The 12,095-nt window shown below is 37.2% G+C and overlaps 1 protein-coding gene across 4 annotated transcripts in view; it reads right to left on the reverse strand.

Moving 5' to 3' along the window:
• anks1b (ankyrin repeat and sterile alpha motif domain containing 1B) overlaps positions 1-12,095 on the reverse strand; it is a 167,278-nt gene that overhangs the window by 106,568 nt on the left and 48,615 nt on the right. For 3 of the 4 annotated variants that reach the window (XM_055153438.1, XM_055153436.1, XM_055153439.1), the window contains exon 4: positions 1,721-1,873. The exons of the other annotated variant lie outside the window; for it this stretch is intronic. In XM_055153438.1, coding sequence (XP_055009413.1) covers positions 1,721-1,873 — 153 coding nt within the window. The remainder of the gene's footprint in view (positions 1-1,720; positions 1,874-12,095) is intronic. 4 annotated transcript variants of the gene reach the window in all.

A 12,095-nucleotide genomic window follows, 5' to 3' on the forward strand; every position in this document is an offset into this window, starting at 1 on the left:
AGATGTTGGATACACCAGTCTAGATTATCCTTTACCCTAATAAGATGTAAGGAACTCATTAAAGTCAGTTACCCCTGAGCCAGATTTGTCACTCTATTTAAACCATTGTGAGAGGGGGCAATTACAGTACAGGTTGTGGTATGTGCTATTTTTAATCATGCTATATCAGACAGTTCCCTCTGTGAGATGTTGAGTTAAAAATACTGCCAATCACCCTCACAGTGGGAGGTCCTACCATGGCATCAGTGTAGGTAGATCTACCATTGTGGTTTATAAGGTCTTTAATAAGTCCTCTCAGCGGTAGATTCCCTTTTATTATGCGTCTGTGCCGTGTTTGCGCTAAACTTTTGCCCTGTTGGTTGCATCTTCACACAGCTGTATCTCTCGCCATAGGGATTTCCCTTCATTTATATGCAGAGCAAGTGAGGGCGAAGTACCATGCTGCTGCCTTTATAAATTATTCATTCACTTTCAGACAAACCTGTAGAGCTTGAATGCAATTACTCACTGCCTACGAACGTGTGGCGATTTGTGAAAAATATCAAGCTTTTATATTTCACTTCAGACAACAGCCTTTTGAACGGGATATGTTGCACTACATGTTTGCAGGTACATGACATATTCAAATTAGCCACTCCTACTTGCACAGTCATGTTCTTGCTCTGTGGTCTTGTCTTAGCTAACTCCCACTGTTGTCCTGGTACAGGGCAGATGGTGGAACCAGATGGTTCTTTAACCTGCCAACCACTCTCTGTTTAATCTGACATTTAACATGCACAGGTCCACAAGTACCCCTGCAATTTTCATATCAGAAGCTTAAGATGTAAAAATGCTGAATTTTTTATTTTATTTTTGATTATTTAGCATTTTTTCCACTAGTGTCATCTTACTATGGGCTCTCTCGCTGACTGCAGTACACTTGTATGCGTTGTTCTCTAGAGACACTTTTGAGTAAAAGCCAAAGCCAAGAAGCTATTTTTAACTGTGATTCTAAATTGGTTTGTCTGGACACAAACGCTGAGAGTAGGTCCACTCCAAAGGAACACTACTTGTGTATTGTGGGAAACACACAAATGTGTAACCTTTGGCCTCAAAGTGAATATAATTTTGGTCATGAGATGTATTGAAATGTAGGCCTGCTTTTAATTGTGAATTATGTCATTAGCTAAACAATAATCATGCAGCGTGCAAACACCTATATGTCAACCTTTAGTTCGTAAATCATACAGGAACCACTATTTTAGAATTAAATGGTATTTTTACAAAAAACATTTCTAATAATACGAAGTACGGGCTGCACAATTGAGTGGGCACAATGATCAAATCACAAAGGCTGCAATTACAAAGTTACATAGTGCACATTTACGATTTGAGAGAAGGCTTGCAAATGCACTAATAAACTAATACAACAATGACTTTCAGAATGACAACACATTCTTTTACGTTTATGTTTTGACAATTGGGCAAACCTGAGTTGTGATGGAGATTTGTTTGTCATATCCTGTGCTGCCCTATTGTGTTTAATTTATATTTATTTCAATAGTGATTAGCAATTTATAGTTTTTTTCTTCAAGTGTGATAATTTGCTGTAACATAACGCAAACACCCATAAAAAAGGCAAGACAGGCAAGCAAAAAAAAATAATAATCATAAAATGTAAATAAAAATAATAAAGAAAATAAATGATAAAATAATAATAAAAAATTATAGTAAGTCTGACCTGCAGTCGTCCATAGAGCGCAGCCAGGTCCAAGGGAGTTTCCTGACGGCTGTTCCTCATGGTGGGGTCAGTGAGCTCCTGAAGCAGCACAGACACCACCTCCGAGTGACCATACTGGGCAGCACAGTGGAGCGCCGTTTCCCTCTCATGGTTCTGTCAAACACACAATCAAAAACAAAACAAAGTTGAAAATGATGAAAGGGTGAAACTGATATGGCTTTGTTAGGGGCACTGAAAAATTTAGAAATCCAAGAAGAAGTTTGTTGCTGCTACAGAAGCCATATAAACTGTTTGCTATGGCCAGTAATTCATTGAACATGTACAAAAGCGTGACAGAGTTGAAAGAGGGATGTCAGGTTTACCAGTGCTTCCTGTATGTATAACGTAAACTACTGTCAAAACCATGTGTTTCTCAGTTCATGGTATTAAATTATGTATCAACAGCTGTATCTGCTAGATTTTGTCCCACTTCAGATCAGCACTGGTTAAAGTGCCTATGACGGAGTTTTTAGGTTTAACATTTTAGTTCCTGGTAGGAAATCATTAGCCAGGCTAGCACCACTAAGTGGCTCCGCTCAATTTCATTCCTCTCCAGTGACTACGTCAGGAATCAGAATACACTAGATGGTTTGCAAGAACTCTGGAAGTTGTAGACCACGTACTGGCCAATCAGCGAAGAGCTGTGAAGCCATGACGTCAAACTCAAGCACCTGTCTGGGTCAGTTTTGTGTAAATGAAGGTGATACTAGGAAGAATTCTATCCAAAGGTGTGGCACAATTTACGTGAAGGAAACACATTTTTTCTGATACTTTAAACATGAATTCAACAAAATAAAGGTATAAAGGTCTTATATTTGTATTTGTCAGATAATCATTTCTGTGTACATTAGAGGAGTTTTGCTGTGGAATTGTGATGACACAATTTCATAGCCTGATTCATTAGCTGGTTTCACCTTGTGGAAACCGTCTGACCTTGCAGCATTAGGATTTGTTCTCTTGACGATAGGCGGATACTTTTTTAAATTTAACCAACTGCTGCTATTTGGTCATGACGTATGTAATGCGCCAAATCCCATAGAAAGACGGGCAATGATGTCCTTCCCCTTGATAAAATTCACCAAACATTTTCTTTGTTCCGGCTTTAAATCCTCGATCTCGGGAATTGTTGCCAACACAGAATGTATACACTTCAGCACATTTCAACTCTCCAATTCATGTAATTTCTAACATATTTTTCAACTTTTCTTCACAAATTGCTTCTGGTGTAAAACTATAATTTATATTTCCAATAGTTATAATCCAACCAAATTAAGTCAAAAGTAGAGAGGCACAACCATCTGTCATACACACTAAATCCTGATTTTAAAAGAAAAGAATGCGACAGTGCACATTCACACATGAATAGTATGTCATTATCAAAGCAAAAATGTCTAAAGGTGTTAATTTAAAATGCCACTTTGAATTATTATTATTTTATTATGGTCTATTTTAGTGACAATCACATACAAAGTTTCTATCACATATTGAAAGAGAACTTCTTAATGCTGAGTAAACTGAGTCTTGTGTTCCCATTCAGTAAATTCCAATTTTGTGTTAAGTTAAAATAACAGCGACAACCTAATGCATCATCGTGTCCCAGCATTTTGACAATAACAAAGGTGATTTTAAATGAGGAAAACTATTATGTTTGTGGGAACTTTGTGCTCTTTGGAGTACTCATGTCAAGAATATGGAGATTGCATGTGATCTCCAGGGATTGCCAACCGCGAGTGGAAAGATGGGTAATGACTTTCAAACCATCAGGGACGTATACAACCTTTTATAAACAAGTAAGGGTTACATAACATGAGAAACTGCATAACAAACTGTTAAGACTAGTTTGTCTGGTAGTTAGTTACACTGTAGAACTTGAGTATACTTTATGAATAGTCTGGCTATGATACGCTACTGAGTAAATGTCCATTCTTCCTTGAGTAAATCCATTCTTCCTGATTTGATGGATTTTTTGAGGGCCTTTCCCCATTCAAAAGTTATACTATTTGGATTTGAACTGTTATTGGTATGACGACGGAGGACTTTTGCCTTATCAAATCCTTCAAATCAGGAAGCAGTCCTTATGTATGAAACCCACAATAGTGCACAAGAAATTACAGTTTTTATATTATATATCTTGTATATGTTTTGTTTTAGTAGTATTTCTAAAAATCTTCAAAAAGTATGATTTAGAATGATCGTTACTTGAACAAATGAACACAAGAAAAATAGCCATTACTTTCTTCCATGCCAATCATCATTCCTCCCTATATATTCTCTGCTGCATTTCCAGCCTTGAAAGCCCATCTTTCTCTTGCATAACATTTCTAAACACTGTGACCACACTGTGCTGCTCATATCTCATCTCTCATGCTTTTTTTTTTTACTCGCTTTCCCCCCAGAGCTTAGCCTCTCCCTCTCATCCTCCCCTCTTCTCCCTCTGCCTCCTTCTCCTCAGCACAGCTCAGAGATGGAGAGATAGGCCTACTGTATGTGCCACACGTGATGCTGCAGCAGGCGCACCACAGCGAGGTGAGAGCCTGGTCCACACAGCCAATCAGAGCCGAGCATTCCACACACCCCTTCATTCATGTTAAAGTGGACGCTTCCGGAGCACGGCTGATAGGAGCTCCAGTATATGCACAATAACTGCACTCGTGAACATGCTGGTGCACATCTATCTTACTTATACACTGTAATTGAGTGCATTATGAGTAATAAAGCATGTTTACTGTGTTAATGTGTGACCAGCTGCCACTAGGTCCCTTCTCTTTAGTCAATATCATTCTCAATGCAGATCTCCATTACATAATGCAATAGTTAGGATACCACTGACAATCAAAAAATATTATGCTAATTAGTGCATAGGTGAATAGAATTGCATGTAGTTTTGTTTGTGTGATGTTCTTGTTGTACATTTTACTGGTGTGACACATATAAATATAACCAGTGATGGAAAGAAAACTAAATACTGAATATGTGCATTACAATGTATTTTTGAGAGATTGTCCAGTCAGAATATTCTGAATACTTTGAATACTTGCACACAGGGTTGTATTCACATTATAGTATTAACACACAACATAGGATTGAAAACAGCTTTATATTTGTTTCACCTTTTGTTATGCATTTATTAGGAAAAATCACACTTGCACGCACCATAAGAGCTTTGTTTTATATTTTAATCACTAATTCTGTGCAGTTTGAAGCCTAAATTGGGTGATCGAATACCACCATGTATTCCTTTGATTTTAGGAAAGTGACTGTATTCTGAATCTCACCAAATGAAAAAATAACTATACCACAATGCAGTTACTCAGAATTAGAATTCAGAATATGTATTCTCAGTACATGGATTCTGTTACTTCCCCGCACTGAATATAACACATGAAAACTATCAGATAAAAAGGTTAAATGGTATTGTAAATAATCTGAGAGGCACTGTATGCCCTTTTTGCATGTTGTCATCTTTCTTACTGTGAGGACCAGGTGTGCCTAAATACTGACAAATGATCTTTTGAAAGACAAGGACAATGCATACTTTAAACCTTTGATTTCAGTTTAACCTGGAGAATCTTTGTTAGCCTGACATGCTGCTGTTTTCACTGACAGTTTAAGATGGGAAAAGCCTCCTTTTTGTCTGAGAGGAGACACTGACAGAAGCGTAAAGCCAGAGGAAAGTCCTGCCTCCATCTTCTGAAAGAGCCTTATACGTTTCCATTAAACGGCGCCTGACAGTTTTTCGATTTCATCTTAGCATGAGGTGTATTGTTGCTGATTGGAGTTGGAGCAAAAGCCATCTACTAATACCGCGGCACACACTGGCACAGCTTAGCTATGATACATCTACAAAATGAACATCAGGAGGAGAGGGAACTAGGCCCGTCATGATAACAAATTTTGAAGTGTTGAATTGTACATTGTTGAAGTAAATATAGACGATAATATTGAAACTAATTTATGCCACTGACACAATAACCCTAAAGCAGATTTATTCTACAAAAACTATCTGACAATATTGTTAAAAATACATGAGCTGCAACAAATAAACAGCTGAAACACTTTAGTGATTAGTTTGTATTCATAAAGAGAAGTTATAGAAATATAGAATGTCATTAGTTATTAATTCAACCTTCTACAGCTCAAATCTAATCACATGGCCAAAAAATGACCCAAAATTTCACAGCAGTGTAAAGAAAATGTCCCCATGATAAATATTGACCCCATATTGTTCCATCTGTCATGTACTGAAATCGATGTAATTATCATGACAAGAGGGAATCATCACAGACAACATAATAAAAAAGCATAGGTGTATCCTGTGTATATATACATATATATTTGTGTGTGATTATACGTAGCTCTTCTTATCAGCAAATGAACAATGACAGCAATGCAAACATGCCAGCCTTATCAGACAGACAGAGGTTGCAGTGAGACCGGAGCAGTCCAGGCGCAGAAAGCTGTTTGTTCAAGCATACAACGCGGTAATGCCCATAGTGTGATATGAAGGGATGAGCCTGGCTACACACAACTGAAGCTCATGATCCCAGCCGCCTAAGCTCACGTCTGGGGAGAGAGCAAAGAAGAGGCAGAGAAAGACTGGAGCAAGTCAAGCACGGTGTTTTTACAAGGAAAGTAATATTCAAAATACATGGAAGAACATAATTGTATTTATATTTTACATCCAGGTTGTGTAATATTAGGAAGCAAATCTGACATACTTGACATGGGAAGTGTAATAGGCAAACATTTTAAGCACATCTGTAGCAGTCAAATTGTGACAGCAGCAGATGCTCTGACTCATCTATACCAGGGGTTCCCATATTATTCAGGGACCCCAAAAATAACAATGCAACCCTCTCAGGAACCCCACTGCAAAAATAAAATTAATGATAACTTTGCAATCATTTTTTGGGAAGAAGGAGCTGAACATAAAGACAAAGCTCCCTATTCTACTTGTGTTACATAGTTTCACAAAATTATGCAGCAGACTAAACAGTGTCACAATATTAAAATCATATCCTGTAATTATCTTGCAATGCTTTGGTCAGTGTTTTGCGGCCCTTACTTTAGGAACCACTAATCAGAATTAGTGTCAGAAATTAAAGGTTGTATCTCTAAATGTTTTGTATGTATTTAGGGCTGTTTATTCTGCAGGTGCTAATGTAATGCATGGTCATGATAAAGCAAGGACAGCATCTAGCAATCTATTCGCCAGTCTCCACACATCTCAAGCTCAAACTAAAACCGTCCAAGCAGTTTAAATATAACACTTGGGAAATAGGAAGACCCATTTCTTTTACAAAAGTGTACCATGGGAGCTATTAAAGTAAGCTGCGTTTGACCTGCTCACGATATGTGCCAGAAAACATTTACTGCATGCTGTACCTCCAGGAATGATCCTATATGGCAGAATTTTGATCTATGATTGTTATTGTGCAAGAAGAAACAAGTAGTGCTTTCTGTATTTATATAACACCTCAGTCACAGATTTTTCACACCGTCTACCCTGCACTACTATCAACACTTGGGTTTGTTTTGGTTCAACATTAGATGACTCACTTAAAGTTTAATTAGTAAGCCCCCTGCTTAACAATCTACTACATGAGACAACAAATGATTCATAAAAAAATACCCTGTGGCTCATTATGTTTTGACAGCACAAATTAGTTGAGTCTGACCAAGGACTTTCCCAGGGCTTCTCCTTAGTGTGGTCATGTTCAGGTTGTCTATCAGGAAACATGTGGTTTTCATTTGGAATCACAACCATGCACTGTAAAATGACTTCCGAGCTGAAGCGTGACCCACTAAACTAAGTTCAACACAGCCTGAAGAGCCTTTTCCACCTGGAGGATGTTGTTCAAGATTGTAAATGCTCACATACGGGGCAAGAAATACTACACACCCAATAGCACTTAATACTTCCTTCTAAACCAAATCATGTATTATGTAAGCCTAATGAGCGAAACCGCATGTGCTCATTTTGTGAGGTGCAATGTCAAAGCTGGAAACAGAACTTTCACCCAGTATCCTGTTTGCATCTGCTGAAGAAAACAGTCTGTGCTCAGCATCAGCGGGACATACGTAGGGTATATTTGACCTTTTCTGTCACTCAGATAGATGACCATGATGAACATGAACATGAGAAAGAAGAGATGTTTCCCACACAAAATACTGTGAAGTATACAAGTACACGTTAAAAATATATAGTGTTAATATATGGATGTTCTGTCAACTCAGTGATTTTGAATATGGATTGTAAAATGGTCTGTAAATCCTCTTGAGTAGTGCAGATATTAAAAAAAATTATAATTTAGCCCAGTTGAATTTTTAGCAAATTTTAACATTTTTGGTGTATATTTTGCAACTAATTATTATTAAAACATTGTACTTGGTAGTATGCCTTAGAAGCTGAAATATTAATACATTTTTGTCTTTTTATTATACCTTTGCACTGTAGTTGTCTATCTCATAATTCTTTAAATAATTTTATGACTGAAGTATGCATGTTTATGTTGCTGGATGATACACACGACTTCCACTACACAGTCTACTGTGTGTATTTGTGTATGTGACAAATAAAGTTCAGCATTGCTGGCAGCATAATTAGCAAAACTTTCCAATCTCCATGTCATGCCTTGAGTTTATCCTAAGTTGAAAATTATCATCTGTATGACGAATTGGGTTTTTCACCTTCAGGGGACAAGGTTTATGAGTCTGCACCAAGATCAGAGAACAGTTCATTTGGATGCATTACCCATTACATAATGACTAAATGGCATAAGACATAAGGTTACTCGCCTCCTGAGACTTGCTGCTATGCTGTGTGTATGTAAGAGTGGGAGTAATAGCAGGTGGAAGGTCCTGGTTTAACTGTGAGCACATTATGAGATGAAACGTCTTGACTCAGCATCATCTTCATCATAAGAAAGTGCTGACACTGATGTCCTGATGCTGTTTATCTCGTTACTCTTTTCATTAAGAGCCCTGTCTGCTCCAAGTGTGCTTATACAGAGAGAGAGAGGCTCATCTTTGAAACCAGCTGTCTGTGTGTCATCTGCACAATTAAACTGCTCAGTCATTCTCATTATCACTTTCATCATGTCAAAGCTACTGTCGTTCAATCAGGTTTTAGAAGCTAAGGACTAAAAGGACGGGTGATGTTATAAGTTTTGATCTGCTGGCAGACGGGGCAAGGGCTAACTTTTTACTATAGGGCTGCACAATATACTGTATCACTGTTATAATGTTGTTTCCTCATCAATGTTTAGTTTCATTCACACATGTTTAACATACGGACCCTGTATATTTTGGCTGAGTTGTTCTCTCAACTAGAAAACACTTCCACCTTCCACCTTTAAACTCCATATACCTTTGTAAAATAATTTGGATCATTTCAGTCCTGGAATTGCCACTCACTAGTACACAAAATGTAAAAAGTTAACTTGAATACTACCTCTTCATAACATCACAAGGTGGAACAGAGCATTTTGAGATTTGGAGATGTAGACCGAATAATAATAGGGTTACTCAAAAATATGTGAATGAAACAAATCACAATCCCAGGTATGTTTTTGAGAAGGTAACAACATTTTAACATGGTTTAACACACAAAGCTCTCTATCAGGTAGAAATCGGGTAGTTTATTTTTTAACTTTTTAATAAAGAGATAAAAAGCAGATGTGATTCATCATACTATAAGTCTTCATATTCACACTGGTTTGACAAGTAAAGGAATACATGTTAATTTATTTTATTTAATTTTAACTTATGTCAAAAAAGTACATCAAAATATCACAATAATACTGTTATCACCAACACAGTAATCAAATATTGCATCTTGTTCTCATGTCGTGCAGCCTTACTTTCAAATCCATAAGAGTAGCAACTGGTGTCTTTTAAAAATAAAGTTTTTGATTGAAGGCAGCAGGTTCACAAAGCAGCAGTGAGACAAGCAAAACTGTGTGATATTGATTAAGAGACAGAGAGAGCAGAGCTTACTGTTTTTGTAGATGGATATAGCATAAATGTGGGAACCAGAGGGACTGCTCATTATATTTGGTAGATCAAGTCTGAGAAAACCAATTGAAATGGTTAAGATAAGTTTGTATAAATGAATACTTGGTAAATGACTCATAAATACCCAAAGAGGTTTGTAGTGAATAATAGTGTGTCACAATACAACATTTTTAATCTTGACTTTGTTAATAAGGAAAGGGATTAGTCAGTACTTCATACAAATTCCAAAACCACAATGATGATTTTTCAGACCATCAAATGTAATTTTCTACACAAAACAAGAATCCTTTATTTAAAGAAGATGCTCATCACGCTAGCAAGTAGTGGATTTTCTTTTTCATCTGTACCAAAAATGCCAAATCGTATATATTGCAGATAAAGAAAACATAATTGGAGAATGAAGTAAGTAAAGAGCAGTGGCCGTATGCCTGTGGCAGAGAGAATGGGGTTGATCGGCAATATGGCATCTTGAAAATACGTGATTAAAGGTTGCTCAAACACACACAAATCACTCCAAAAACAACTTCAGGTAAGTACTTGGCGAGGGGAAACAACTATAACACGGTTAAAAGCTCTGAAAATTTATGCTGGCACAGAGTACTTTGACAACCATAGCAGTGAAAGAGAGTGTAAAGTTAGATGAGAGAAACTGAGTGTTGATGGTACAAGGTGTAATGCAGGATGAAAATGTTTTTACTTGATAGGTAGACCAGAGAAGAGATTAAAAGAGTTACAAAGGCATCTGCCCATAAAAAACAATCAATTTTAAACTGTTGTGTCTGAAGCGAGTGAGGTCTTTATACGTCCACATTGGCGCAGTAATCACAACAACATCCAAGCTGAAACATGCATTTGGCCTTGTAGCTTTATAGTGCAGCCCTGAGAGAGCAGCAATCTGTCACAGTCCATCACACGGCCTCACACTTAGTTTACGGTCATTCTGTTGGCTCTTAAACACAGGGCTATACCCTAATAAACAAAAACAGGTGTGAATCAACACTGCTGGGACCAATTAGGCAGCAAAGACTCTTCTGGAGTTGGCTAATAGTATCCAATTACCTCCAGTAATCCTCCATTTAATGAATCTTACAAGTAGCCTAGTCAATTTCCTAATCTCTTCTTGAGCAAAGTTGCTTCTTGATGCCTCAGTGGATTCAGTAAGTTTTTTTTTTTTTTTACACTTACACACTTTACACACTTCAATTATAGCAAGATATTAAAGGTCTTATATTACGCAGAATTGATTCTTGTGAGCTTTAAGTCAAGAGTTGTGTTTTTTTCATTCACATGCATTATCCTATTATCCCAAAGCTCAAAATGTTATGTTCCACATTGAGATGTTGTGCAGTGGTAGTTTTACCTTTTGTACAGTATAGATTGGCAAGTCCAAGGCTGAAATTATCTTATTGATTCTAGTGAATGTGTATGGACTTTAAAAACACAATGGAGCACTTCCTGTATTACCACATGACATCACAAGGTGGAACATAATGTTTTCATTTAGAAGGAACTCAGCCTAAATATGCAGGGTTTGTGTGAATGAAACAAAACACAACTCCAGGTATGTTTGTGAAAAGAAAACAACATTATAACATAGATCAGAAACATAGAAGATTGAACACATAATTATAGGATGTTTTGCAATGAAAATATTTTAGGAATAAATATGACATTTTCTAGGTCCTGAAGCCACTGTATATTGCCCATTAATGAAAAGTCACAGCACATAGTATTTGCACTTCCACATACACACTATGTACCTCTGACACTGTGTGGGCAGGGGAATAACAGGGGAATGAGCTCTGGTGGCCCTTAGGTGAGAGTGATAGCAGTATATCATCCTATGTAATGTATGCAGGTCTTGCTCCCAACTGCAGACAGGGCACAGAGACAAAATATATGGAGCCTAGACATCGTAAACACAACAAACGCTTCATAAATTTTACCAAAAGATTTATACCTGCACAGCAACACAAGAGGACACTGACAGGGACAATGGATATTTGAAAATCTGTAATGACGTATTAAAGGTGCCATGGTTTAAGAAGGTCATAAAACAGGATAGGGTATGAGATAAAAGCAACACAAGCAGTGGGTCACAAATCTGTATTAGAAAACAAAACATTGGTCCAACAGAGGTTTTAACATTATTATTTACTATTGCTGGAAATTCTATCCATTCAGAATTTCATTTTTCTGCTTGAGATTAGATCATAATCATTAACATATTTTATCCTTTTTGAGAAAGTAGTTTCAGGAGACCAATACATTGACCTTTCCTCCAGTGTGCTTACAGTGTCATGTACTACAGTTTCTTCTC

This window comes from Boleophthalmus pectinirostris, unplaced genomic scaffold (assembly GCF_026225935.1).
Source record: "Boleophthalmus pectinirostris isolate CB_2022bp ecotype Guang Dong unplaced genomic scaffold, ASM2622593v1 HiC_scaffold_18, whole genome shotgun sequence".
NCBI lineage: Eukaryota > Metazoa > Chordata > Actinopteri > Gobiiformes > Gobiidae > Boleophthalmus > Boleophthalmus pectinirostris.